The sequence below is a fragment of the Dromiciops gliroides genome, chromosome 3 (genome assembly GCF_019393635.1).
Source record: "Dromiciops gliroides isolate mDroGli1 chromosome 3, mDroGli1.pri, whole genome shotgun sequence".
Taxonomy (NCBI): domain Eukaryota; kingdom Metazoa; phylum Chordata; class Mammalia; order Microbiotheria; family Microbiotheriidae; genus Dromiciops; species Dromiciops gliroides.
In genome coordinates, this window is record NC_057863.1 from 160,884,310 (window position 1) to 160,899,035 (window position 14,726).

At 34.0% G+C, this 14,726-nt stretch overlaps 1 protein-coding gene across 1 annotated transcript in view; it reads right to left on the minus strand.

The window, feature by feature from the left end:
* NALCN (sodium leak channel, non-selective) overlaps positions 1-14,726 on the minus strand; it is a 582,828-nt gene that overhangs the window by 493,921 nt on the left and 74,181 nt on the right. Inside the window, 3 exon segments of the mRNA XM_043993194.1 lie at positions 7,101-7,229; positions 7,326-7,465; positions 9,815-9,898. Of these exon segments, the coding sequence (XP_043849129.1) occupies positions 7,101-7,229; positions 7,326-7,465; positions 9,815-9,898 (353 nt within the window).

Consider the following 14,726-nt stretch of genomic DNA (forward strand, 5'->3'; position numbering starts at 1 on the left):
ATACTATTTTTACTTTGGGCTTTTTTAGTGGTTATTTCTTTGTATTTTCTTTTAAAACATGACTAATATAGAAATATATTTTATATGATTTCACATGTATAACCTATATTAAACTGCTTACCATTTCAGTGTTTTGGGGAGATGAGAGGAGAAAGAAACTCTGGAACTCATTCTTTTAAAAATGAATGTTAAAAGTTGTCTTTACATGTAATTGGGGAAAATATTTAAATTTTTTAAAAAAAGAAATAATAAAGGGGATGGCTTCAGAGAAGTCTGGGAATATTTATAAGAGAATAATTTATACAATGACAACAATTCTGTAAAGATTAAAAACTTTGAAAGATATCTAAACTACAATTAGTTTGATGACAAACTGTATTTTGAGATTAATGCTACCCAACTCCTGATATATTTGTATGTGTGTATACATGTATATACGTATATGTATATATGTGTGTGTATATATGTATACATACATTTCTCAATTCAATAATTATTTATTAAGTATCTAATATGTGTTTTCTCTATATATTTACACACATATATGCCTCTACATACACATTATATATATACATATATATGTGTAGATAGATGATAGATGATAGATAGATAGATAGATAGATAGATAGATAGATAGATAGATAGATAGATAGATAATGCATATGTATGGGGGAAGGGATTGTTTTTCTTTGTTTTCAGTCATGTCTAACTCTTCATGAAACTATTTGGGGTTTTCTTGGAAAAGGTACTAAAAGGGTTTGCCAATTACTTCTCCAGTTCATTTTATAGATAAGCAAACTGAGACAAACAGGGTTAAGTGACTGGCCCAGGGCCACATAGCTAATAGGTGACTGAGGCAAGATCAAACTCAGGTTTTCCTGCCTGAAGGCCCGGCACTCTATCCCCTGCTCCACCTAGATGCCCAAATATACCCTCACATCCCACACACACAATATAAATATGTATATATGTGTATATATCTCTATATCTTTATTCTTTTGAACAGGGTCAGTGCAGAATTTTGTTTTGTTTGATTATTTACATTTGTAAGAGGGGTTTCTTTTTCTTTTCTTCTCAAATGGGGAAAGGCATGCATGGGAGGGAGATATAGTGGATTTTTACTTATTAAAAAAAAACTAACTTAAATAACCAACCCTTCCTTAGGGTATCTTTCAATTCTTTCCAATTCTGCTGCACCTGTATAAATGGTCTAGAAGGCTGGCCAATGAGGACCCAATCCTTGAGTAAGAACAAAGTGAAATAAGAACAAAACCAGAATATAAAGAATAATCACAACCTACTATGCATGGTTCTTTGCTACCACAACTGAGAATATAAAGGAATTAGAGAAATAACTTTAAGAATATAAAATTTCTGAACTAACAGTATAGCAAATGTAAATTTTAAATAATGAAATTTCAGAAAAATAAATCAAACTCACTGTAAGGGAATCTGTAAAAAAAAAAAAAAAAGAATTTCATAATCTCCATGGATTGATTCACAGGAGAACTCTATCAAATTTTTAAAGTACAATTAGTACCAATATGACACAAAATATTCTCAAAAACTGAGAAACAAAGCATCCTGTCAGAATCCTTTAATGGAATCATTTTAGTTCTTATATTTAAAATGGGAAGGATAAAGAACAGAAGAAGAAATTTAGACTTATATTATTAATGAATATCTATTCGAATATTTTCAATAATATCCTAGCAAACAGACTATAGCAATTCATCTAAGAGATCATTCATTATGACTAAGTGGAACTTATACCAGGGATAGAAGGATGGAGAGGTAGATGGACAATTACCATTAGGAAAACAAGCAAAATAATTTAATACTATTTTTAACATATTAAAGGAAAAAGTACCCTAAACCATTTGATTTTTTCAATAGATGCAGAAAAAGCCTTCAAAAATACAACAATCATTTATATTAAAAAAACAACAAAACATAAGGTACAGGCATAGAGAGACCATTATAAAAAAGTTACTCTAAAACCAAAAAGAAACATCATATGCAACAGATACATTAGAACTAGAATCAAGATACCCTAGATAATAGCACCAACCTTCCCAGAGCTATTACAAGAATAAATGTGTTTCCATCTGTTTTTTTAGATACTATCAGTTCTTTCTCTGCAGATGGGCTGCAATCTTCATAAATCCCTCAGGGTTACATTGAATCATTGCCTTGCTGAAAACAACCACATGCTTCCCAGCAGATCATCCCCCACTATTGCTGTTATTTTGTATACAGTACATTTCACTCTGCTTCAGCTCATGTAGGTCTTTCCAGGTTTTCCTCTTTGACAATTCCTTAATTTGAAGTTTTGGGGTTTTTTGACTGTTTTCTCTCACAACTAGCTAATATGGGAATTTTTCCATGATTACTCATGTATAACTTATTTTGAATTGATTGAGTTCTTGTGGGTGGGGGGTGGGAATGGAGAGGGGAAGAGAGGTCAGAACACAAAATTTTTTTTAAAAATTGATGTTAAAATTTTGTTTTTACATATATTTTGGAAAATAAAATTCTATTCAGAATTAAAAAAAGAATAAATGACAGAATATTTGTAAAATATTTTGTAAAACTTTAAGTATCACTTATTATTTTTATTATACAATAAATGCAAGAATAAATCAAGGATACCCAATATCCCCTACTATCTTTATTTGCTGATGACATACATACTGGTTTACTTAGAAAATCCTAGGGAATTAGCAGATACCAAATAAGACAACAGCTTCAGTAAAGTCATAGGTCACAAAACAAACCCTTTAGGGTTTGTTGACTTTAGTCAACAGCATTTTGTATAACAATAATAGAAAGATCCTAGAGTCCAGTTTTCTCCTGATGACATCTTACCACTCCAAGAAAACAAGAAAACTCAGAGACGTTATATGAACAGTTTTGTTTTCTTGGGTGTTTTTTTTTCCTTCTGTTATATACACCATCTGTAACATGTACTCTCTGCAGAGGCCCTCCCTTTGCAAGACCAATGTCAAAGTGTTGGTCCATGAGGGACCTCCCCTCTGGACAATACTTTTCTCTCTCCCTTTTCTATATTGTTATTTACATATTGTTTGTTAGCATAGGGTGTGTTTCATCAAAGAACACCCTGTTCCTAGAAGAAACAAAGGGGGGAATGTGTTAAGCTAATGGATTTAGCAGATACTCAGGGACTTACCTGGAGATTTAAACTGATTGAATTAGATAAGGCCACTGACTGTTCACAGTTTACTAGATTGTAAGCACATCTGGCTGGTACTTAAGGGTACTTAAGAAAGTAATTGTTCTCAGAAGCTAACAACTTTGAACATTGACCTTCTTCTGGCACAGTCAACCAATCAGCTTGAAGGACCTCCCATTTCTGGGAGGGGAACAGGAAGGAGGAAGCTGAGACTGTGCAGAGAGCTCGCTCTCTTTGGACTGTAGAGATCAGCATGGTGGAAGGACTTCACAGGGAAGTTTAGGAAAGCTAGGATTGCCAGGTTAGAGGAAGTCTGTTCCCAATCTTTCTCAGATTAAAGAAATGTGATTAGAACCCATATTTAGAATGTTAAATTACACATTGTGTATGTATGTATGTATATATATATATATATATATACATATATACACACACACACACACACACACACATATATATATATATATGTATAAATTGCTGCCTTAGGGGATCTTTTAGTCCCATCTAATTCTGCTGGAGTTTTATAAATATAACTAAGAATTAGCCAATGATAACCTAATTCATGGAGTGTATATATGTGTGTGTGTGTGTATGATTGTGTGTGCATGTGTGTGTATTCTCTGCCTGCTGCCAGTTCAAAATGTAGAATTTTGAGAAGTTAGTTTCTCGTTGTAAGTGAGCTCAAAGAAGGTACTGCTTTATAGCCTTTCACCTTTATAGTACTTATCAAATATAGTAGCACATATTTATTTTGTTTCTTTAATATTTATTTACTCATGGTACTTACTATGAAAGTATGGTATTCATGGAAATTTTCCCCATAATAATTTGACATATAGACATTGAAAGAAAAGAGCTTTAAAAAACCTAGGGTAACCAACATCTTACACCTTATACTAAAATAAGGTCAAAATGGATACATGATTTAGACATAAGAGGTGATACCATAGGTAAATTAGGAGAGAAAGGAATAGTGTACCTATCAGATCTTTGGAAAGGAAAACAGTTTTTGACCAAACAAGAGATAGAGTATATTATAAAATGCAAAATGGATGATTTTGATTATATTAAATTAAAAAAATTTTGTACAAACAGAAGCAATGCATCCAAAATTAGAAGGGAGGCAGAAAGCTGGGAAACAATTTTTGAGGCCAGTATTTCTGATAAAGGCCTCATCTCTAAAATATATAGGGAACTAAATCAAATTTATAAGAATCCAAGTCATTCCCCAAATGAGAAATGGTCAAAGGATATGAACAGGCAGTTTTCTGATGAAGAAACCAAAGCTATCTATTCCCATATGAAAAAATGCTCTAAATCTCTAATGATTAGAGAGATGCAAATTAAAACAACTCTGAGGTACCACCTGACACCTATCAGATTGACTAAAATGACAAAAAAAGAAGATAATAAATGTTGGAGAAGCTGTGGGAAAATTGGAACACTAATGCATTGTTGGTGGAGCTGTGAGCTGATCCAACCATTCTGGAGAGGAATTTGGAATTATGCCCAAAGGGCGATAAAGCTGTGCATACCCTTTGACCCAGCAATTCCACTTTTAGGTCTTTTTCCCAAAGAAATCATGGAAAGGGGAAAGAGACCCACATGTACAAAAATATTTATAGCTGCTCTTTACGTGGTAGCAAGGAATTGGAAGTTGAGGGGGGTACCCATCAATTGGGGAATGGCTGGACAAGTTGTGGTATATGAATACAATGGAATACTATTGTGCTGTAAGAAATGATGAGCAGCAGGAGTTCAGAGAAACCTGGAGGGTCTTATGTGAGCTGATGATGAGTGAGATGAGCAGAACCAGAAGAACATTGTACACAGTATCATCAACATTGAGTGTTGACCTACTGTGATGGACTATATTCTTCTCACCAATGCAATGGCAAAGATGAGTTCCAGGGAACTCATGATAGAAGAGGATCTCCAAATCCAAGAAAAAAAAAAAAAGAACTGTGGAGTATAGATGCTGATTGAACCATACTATTTCTTTTGTTTTGGGTGCTATTGTTTTTTTTTCTTTCTATTTTGAGGTTTTGCATTACCGCTCTGATTTTTTCTCTTATAACAGGATTAATGCAGAAATAGGATTAATGTTATTATGTGTATATATATGTGTGTGTAGATATATATATATATGTATATGTATATAGATATGGGGGAGGGAGGGAGAAAAATCTGAAATTGTAAAGCTTGTATAAACAAAAGTTGAGAACTATCTTTACATGTAACGGGAAAAAATAAAATACCTTATATGTAAAAAAAAAAAAACCTAGGGTAAGGTTTAATGTTTACAGTTTTATATATAAATTCCCAAAATAATGTTAATGGTTTTACACATTAATTAGGTTTTAATTGAATTTAACTGAATTGTTCAATAATGAAATAAACATTAGTTGAGAAAAGTCTCTAAAAATATGCTTACATAGCCACTAAATTTTTTCTCACACTGTATATTTGTACACATATTCCATGTTTAGTTTTTGCATTTCATTTCCTCACTAATACAAATGGTTACTCAGATAGTTCATTCATTATTCCTGTCATAGACACTTCACATTTTTGACAGCAGAAGTTTACCTAGAAATTTAATAATTGGCACTATCCTGTTTTGCTTCATATTTTCCTTCCCAAATGCCATTTTAAAGGAAAAATGTAACTACATTTCAGAAAAGCAATAATGGTTTTGGAAACAAATGAAAACATAGTGCTGTCAACTTTTCTGGCTTGAGAGATTATTTTTAGAATGCACATGGTTTACTTATTTTTCTTGCTGTTAGATATAATCATGCTGGACTTTTTTGTTTTGCTTGATTTTTGTAAAACGTGTATTTTGGAAAAGCATGAATTTAAATTAAAATCTTTGCAAATTTTCTCATTGTTTCCAAGAGACATTAATACAAACTGACAACTTTAGAAAATCCACGATTCATTTTGTTGTTCTATTATTAAATTACAAAAGCAATTAACTGTTCATAGCTATTATTCTATCACATTCTTATTAAAGAAGAACTCAGTTTTTATTACTTATTTTTGTTCTTCATCTTATGTGTTATTTTTCTCATTTAGGAGAAATTATAAAAAAGCATAACAATGTTTGTAGAAAAACATGTTATCTTAAAGTGCTTATATATGCCTTTTTGATGATTTTTCCAGGCTGTTTTCCTGTTTGTAGATTATCTATCTAGCTATCATATTTCAGCATGTGTGTATGTATGTATGTATGTCCATTTGTATAAAGTTATCAAATGTAAAAAGGAATAGATTAGTCTTGCTATTATGAATAGATTTCATTACATTTGCTTTTTTGGTAATTGATTAATGTTTTAATAAAACAAATTGTTTTCCATCAAATATGATAGAAGGTCATTCTGTTGCACCTCCAGATCACACACTGGAACAGGGCTTCTGAGTTAGACAGGACAACTATGAATGATTGAGATTTCTCCAATTCCCTGTCTAGAGCCATACCTCTCATTTATGCTTCATTCCTTTCCAAAGATGAGATAAAAAAGAATGCTCAGAGGTTACTATGAGGTACTTTTTCTTCAAAAAACAAACATTAGGGGCTGCTAGGTGGTGCAGTGGATAAAGCACCGGCCCTGGATAAAGGAAGACCTCAGTTGAAATCTGGCCTCAGACACTTGACACTTACTAGTGTCACCCTGACAAAGTCACTTAACCCTTAATGCCCTGCAAAAACCAACCAACCAACAAACAAAAAAACCCCCAAACACTGCTATTCCCAAGTAATAGTAATAATGATGAAGAGGAGGATAAGGGTTACATAGTATAATAGACATTAGAAAGCCCTGTTTCAAGGAGACAGATACTAAGTTATGTACAAATATCTTTTTCTAATAATCTAGATTAAATCAATGTTCATATAGAAACTTACCCCGGCTGAGTGTCAATTGTTACACAGTGATAGGTAAAAGTGCCAAACATCTGAACTCCTAAAATTCCATATAGAAGTAGAAAGAAAAGTAGGAAAATTGAAACACTCCAAATTTGTTCTCCTGAACGCCTAGGAAAAATAAATGTTTAATAATACTTAAGATAATAAGCTTGCTTACAAATAATTCATTAAAAGTTCATTAAAATTATGGATTGTAATACTTACTTTAAAATATTTGTTATCCTTGTTCTTGGTAGCTCAAATCGGAAATAAATACGGAATGCCCGGATCATAATAAGAGGCCTTGGGATCCTCAACATTCCCCATGGTGACATCTGATCAACTATGTCAGCAATTTCAAATACCTGTAAATACACAGTAATAGGATGGGTTTTTTTTCAGATTGCCCTTCACTTATTTACATTTTTTGTGGACTCTAAGAATTTCATCATTACAACGATGCTTGTATTTCATCTCATATAATCCATATGTAACCAGTAATCCTGTCTACAACATCCTCAACAAGTAGTCCATTAGCCTATACTGGAAGACAACTGGTGAAGGGAAATTCATTGTCTTCCAAGGTATATGATTCCATTTAGGAGAAGTGTGTATGTGGGGATGATAAGAATTATTTGAAAGTTTTGCAGATTATTTGTTTAAAATTAGCTACATATAGCACCCTGATTTTAATTTTAAGTGAAATTACTATTAAGGTTAATTAAGAAGGGATTATTAAATATTGAAACTATCAAAGCTAAGATTTAGTTTTATTCCATCACTGTGCATGATAACTTATTCGTAAAATAGTCATTAATGTAAAACTGTAATTACTTCAGAATATCAATTTAGATATGAATAAATATAGACAATTTATAAATACTCCTTTTTATTGCTTAGATCCTTATTAAAATTATATTAATTTGAGTTTAAATTTTTTGTATCTGTAAAGATGCAAATCTAAAAGGTGTGGGAGGCAGAGAGCGGAAAACTCTATAAGGAAAAATGTAAATAGTATCATTTAATCTAAGAGAAGAAAGCAACGGAGTTTTTTTTTTATAATGGTACTTAGAACCTTTATTCCAATGAGGGTAGAAGACCATAAACTATAATTATGTCAGAAGGAAATCAGTTTAAAAGTACGGAGGGCCATCTAGGTATGAAGCACTCCAACTAGCTAGTAAAAGAAGTTGCCTCTTTCAGATAGATTTTTTCAGGGTGGGGAGGGAGTAGGAGTGAGGTACTGGCTGGATTTTTTTCTTTTTAATTTTAGTGAGGCAATTGGGGTCAAGTGACTTGCCCAGGGTCACACAGCTAGTTAAGTGTTAAGTGTCTGAGGCCGGATTTGAACTCAGGTACTCCTGATTCCAGGGCCGGCGCTCTATCCACTGCGCCATCTAGCTGCCCCTGGCTGGATTTTTTATTTCATTGATATTAGGACCTCATAGAGGAAACACTTTCTACCAGCTGATTGATGTTCTGCAATTTAAAATATTTAATACTGTATGTGAGATACTAGGTTAAGTGGCTTGCCCTGCTGAATCAGATAGTCTGAAAGTATGAGAAGTGCCACTTGAAGCCAAGTTTTCCTGGATAGTCAATGAGTTAAGTAAGAAGCATTTCTTAAGAGCTTACAATATAAGACCAGTAGAAACAGATTCTACACTCAAGACACATTCTAACGGAGGGAACTCCAAGAAAATAACTCTACATACAAGATATATACCATGTAAATGTAAGGTAATCTCATAGGGAAGATACTAGCAATAGGGAAGGATGAGAAGGGAATCACTTCCTACAGAAGTACCAGCTCTCCTATTCACTATACTAGGATGCCTCTCCAGCTATATCTTTAAACACAAGAAAGACAACCAGTTTAATTGAAGTCAATGTAAATGATAACTGAATGCATTATGATAAACTAGATTATTTACTATTGTTATTCAGAATAAAGCTTTACTTTATTCCCTTTTCAAACTGTATAGTGCTCTAATTTTCTTTAGAAGGAGCCTTCTTCTCTACCCTGATCCAGTTATATCTGTAGTGGTGAAAATAAATAAGAATGTGTGAACTGTTTCCCATTACTTTTCATCATTTAATACCCTATAAACCAGAAAGGCACCTAGATTTCCTTCTCTTATTTGATTTCATGTAATTTTTGATATTTTGTGATGAGGCAAGGGAATGAAGAGCAATCTAATATAGGGAGGATAGATAGCCAAACTTGGATCCAGGATGACCTCAGGTCAAGTTCCTTCTCTGACACATTCTGGCTGTTGGACCCTGAGGAAGTCACCTAACTTTTCAGTGCTCCCAATCAACTCTTTAAAAAAACAACAGCAGAACAATGACAGATCTACATTGATAGGAGGCTCTTTTCTCAAAGAGATTCCTGCACTAAGGAATTCACAAGTCTAGACCAGAAAAAAAAATATGGTGGGGTAAGCCACTTTATCTTAGGACAGATTATAAATATTGTGCAGATGGCATGCTAAAGTAACACACCAATTAAATAAGGAGCAAAGAGTGGAATAAATTTCTCACATGTAATTTTCCAAAGAAAGGTAGTATTCACCAAATGGTATGCAATTAAATGTAATTCTGCATATTCTCAAAAAAGTTCCTTTTTTACCTCTATTTAGATAATTTTACTTAAGAATAGGTAGGGTACATTTCTGAAAATGTGGCCCTATAATTTAAAATTATTTAATTACCTGTAACACCAAAGACACCCAAAGGCAAAAGACCATAAATCCATCAAAAACACACCAGCGATCTTTCACGTAGGAATTATCCCCCTAAAAAAGGAATTTTGTACAGCATTATTGTCAATTCATATGAAAATGTTGCTTGAGAAAGAAGAAAAATTTTCTGACCTCCTAGAAAGTAAATATTTGAATGTCATATCATTTATTAAAGTCAAGAGAGAGAGAATTTTATTATCCATAAAAAATAGACATTCAAAGTCTCATTCCTAAGGTGCCCAATAATAAATACTACTAACAATCCTACACTGATTAAATATATGTAATTATCTTAACTTCTTTTCTCCTATGAACCTTTTCACTAGGTGAACCTTGAGTCTTCTATAAGGGAAACATATATCTATGGCATATTTTCAAACTTAGGGAATTGAGTCAAATGGAAAAGATTAAGACAACTCATTTCTTGGAACATTCTCTTCCTACTAAGTTGACAGTTTGCAGGAGTCAAGTTAACTGAAGGAGCCATTAAAATTGGCCTATCTACAAATCTTAGGAAGGAAATTTATCAGAATTAACCAGAATCCCAGAGTTCATAGTACAGAACTCAGTGTTTAGCAAAATGAAGAAGCTGTGTATGTGTGTGCGTGTGTGTGTGTGTGTGTGTGTGTGTGTGTGTGTGTGTGTGTGTAGGATAATGATAAAACTCAAACTAAATTTTGCTCAGGTGAAGAAGGTAGAAAGAAAAGAGAGGCCCAGAACCACACTTGCTGAAAAAGGTCTTGGGTCTACTCTACTATTCTATGTAGTGCTTACTCCAGTTTGGAATGTGTTTACATAATGTTGGTTTTCTGAAAGAAATCCTTCTTTGCAATTATTCAAGATGAAAATGTTCATATGCTGAAATGCAAGAATCCATTCTTATCTTAGACTGTCTCATATGAGGTTTATATTTTATGGAAGTGTATGAAATCCTGGGCTTGGTCTGATATTATATTCTGTCCCTTCATTAACCAAAAAAAAGAAGGAAAAAAATAGAAGCACAGGATGTCAGGTTATTAAATAAGATGGTGAGGGAGATAAAAAATCTCTTGAATCTTTCCAGTCAAGGTCTTTTCCCTAGTCATTTTTAGGATCCAAGTTTACTTGAGATTCTTCAAAACATAAGAGTGTTATTCAACAAAACACAGATTATTAAAACCCACATATTTAGTAAAAATATAGATTCGTTTGTTTTCCTGCTTAATCTCACTTCTGGCTATAGCTATATTTTTATGTTCTTTGTTGAATTTTGTCATTTAAAAATGTATTGAACAACTGACATTTGCAAAATGATAATTTTTTTTTCACTCTGCTACTGCAACCTCACTCCCTCCTTCTAATATGTCTATTGTTTGGTTGTATTGTTAACTCAGATGAAAGTTGTTTAAGAAATCAAGTAGAAGCTTTAGAAGAATTTGGTGTTTGTGCATTCTGGGGTGAATTCTCAAAGATCAGAAAAACAAAAATTGGCAAGAGTGAAGGAGACAGATGTGACAGCTATGAATGACAGGCAATACTAAGGCCAAAGGTGGAAAAGGAAAAAAATATGCCTAGAGAGTATATTTGGTTGACAGATTGATTTTGTAGATAAAGTAGAAAATGAACAAAAATGTTTACTATATTTTTGAGGTTGGTTTCACAATCTGATCTCTAAAAGAGATATAAAAGAAATGTTGGGTGTTAAAAAAGGAAATAAATAAAAAACACCAGGTATTTCCAACACCAATGGAAATACTTTCCAGATTTTGCATTATCTAGGCCCAGATTAATAGTGAATATTACCACTGAAGAAATATATCAAATTTATTGAAACAAGAGAGCTTAGAAAATTTAACAGCTATGCTAATTTCATACTCTTGCTCCTTGTCTTTCTGAATAGAGTAAAAATTTCTGTAGCAAAACAATCCCACTGTATTCTGCTGCAAAAACAGGGTTTGCTACAAAAGAAGATATTCTACTAACATTATCCCTCCACTTCTCCTCTTTTGCCTAGAAAATTCCTTCATATGAGGTTCAACTGATAATTTCCTATAATATATTGCCAAAAGCATGCTATAGCTTCACTTTATAAAGTAGTGCCCATGCCCATGCTCCCTTATTTTAATGCTTTATTATGGAGTAGACGTGGTCCAGGGCTGTCAAACACAAGGACAATAAAGCCCAATCTCTGACAGGTGGTACCAAGCTGAAATGTCTTTAAATACCAGGCCAGTGACAAGTAATGTCTTCTGTCCGTCAGTCATCCTAGATAAATAAGGAAAGAAATATCACCAGGTTGGTCAAGAGGTGATGAGTTTGTGGGGGTTTTTTTAGTGACAACTGGAGAAACATATACAATTTTTTAAAAATAGCCCTCCTATGCAATGCTCTGACACTTTTGTAGTGAAGAACCATGCAAAAGTGAAGAACCTTCAAGAAATATTAATAGCAGTGATTTTGTGGTACCACAAAATAAAAAGTATCTTGAAATAAAGCAGTTACTCATCAATTGGATAATGAACCAATTCTAGTGTGTGAATTTAAAAACAAGGACTATGAAGAATTCAGAAAAAATTGGGAAAAACTTACAAATTGATGTAATATAAAATGAGCAAAAACAAGAGAACAATTTATATGGGAAGAAAATGAAAACATTGAAAAAGGAATCAAAACTTGATTAATGCAATCCAATCTTGACTCCAGAAGACTGGCAATAAGACATACCTCCTTTCTCCCAGCAGTGAAATAGTACACTATATACATGTAAAATGTATACTTTATCAGATTTAGGGAAGAGACTGACTTGTTTTGTTTGACTATGCTTCTTCTTTTGATTTTTTTTCTTTTGCAGGGCAATGAGGGTTAAGTGACTTGCCCAGGGTCACACAGCTAGTTAAGTGTCAAGTGGCTGGGGCCAGATTTGAACTCAGGTACTCCTGAATCCAGGGCTGGTGCTTTATCTACTATGCCACCTAGCTGCCCTACTATGATTCTTTTTACAAAGGAGAGTTCTATTAGGAGGTGTAGGGACTATTTAGAACTAGTGGAAATGTGAAAAATAATCAATAAACTATGTTTAAAGAAAAAATGCAGTCACTGGGTATTGGAATCACAAAGTCCTTAGACCATTAACAAAAATGAACTCAACTCGTTTGAAATTTTATTATTGGACAATAAAATGGATTTCATACATTACAGGAGAAGGTAAATGACCTCGATTTTGATGTTCTTGTCATTTTTCCTGGAGAGGAACTGAAATGAATCTATGATTAGGGTAATCTTCAGGTATGTAGAAACACAGTCTTCCTTTAAATTGAAAGACAGAGTGTGAATGAAGCAAAACCCGGCTGGATTGGAATTAGAATTTCTTTAGACCACCAAAATCTAAGATAGAACAGGAATCCAGTTATTCAAGCGGTTCAGGACAGGAGGCAAGTCATAGGGAGTACAAGCGGCTATGACCAGCCTGCTGATTTGTCTAGCTGGAGAAAGTTTCTCCCCACTCCAGTCTATGTTTTCCTCAACTGTCAAATTGGTCTTGCTCAAGTGCCCATTTTATCAGGTAGAGGGCGTTGTTCCCATTCAATAAAATACAGGGGCTCCTAGATATGATTGGCTTTCAAAACCTTTCATAACCTGGCCTCTTCCTACCTTTCTAGTCTTATACTTTCCATCTCTCTACATGCTCCAAGCCAGCAACATAGGCGCCCTCAAGGTTCCTTGCCCAAGACACTCTGTCCCCCAACTCTGTGCATTTTCACTGACTGTCTTTCCATGCATGGAACTCTTTACTTCCTCATCTCCACATTCTGGCTTCAACATAGTTGTATACAGGATATCTCCCTCATTAGACAACAAGCTGCTTTAGAGGAGGGACTTTTTTCCCTTTTTTTGTATCATTAGTACTTAGCACAGTGTCTGGCACAAAGTAAAGACTTAATACATGCTTGAGGACTTAATTTGAGCTGAATACTATCAATTAACTGATTGCTTATCTAGTAAACTCTTCTCTCTATACACTTTTTTTTTGGTTGGGCAATGAGGGTTAAGTGACTTGCCCAGGGTCACACAGCTAGTAAGTGTCAAGTGTCTGAGGCCGGATTTGAACTCAGGTCCTTCTGAATCAGGGCCGGTGTTTTATCCACTGTGCCACCTAGCTGCCCCCTCCATACACTTTTCTTGATGATTTCATAAGTTCCCATGAGTTATCATTTCTATGTAGACGACAATGTATGCAACTCACCTCTTTCTCATCTTCATGCCTATTGGGCATTTTGAATGCATGCCCCATAGTCATCACAAATGCAACACTTTCCAAGATAGAGCTCATTTTCTTTCCCCCTGATACCTTTACTTTGAACTTCCCTATTTCTGTTGAGGGCAACCATAGATTTCTAGTCATTCTTATTCACAACCTTGGAGTTATTCTGGTCACAACCCTAGGATAGGGTTTTATCATCTCTTGCCTAGACTATTGCAAGAGTCTCCCAATAGATCTTGCTCAAATCTTTCTACGGTAATTTATCCTCCAAAATGCTTATCTTAAATGGAAGTGTACAAAACCCTGGGTTTGGTCAGATATTACATTGACCTGCTACAATAATTGACAGTCTGACTTCAACCTTCCTTTCCAGTTCTTGTTATTCCCCTTCACATAATCATTAGTTTAGATAAAATGATCTTTTGGCTCTTTTTTTGACCTTTGGCTTCTTCTTTTTTCAATCACATAGACTATGTTCTATTTCGTCTCTGCACCTCTGTACACAGCGCCCCTCTTCCCCTTTGTCTCTTAGATTCCTTTGTTTACATCAAAGTTCACCTCAAATGGGGCCTGCTAATGAGTCTTGTTCTGATTTCCCTGATTCTGCTTGTATTCTCCACTCCACCAAACAAACAGACAAAA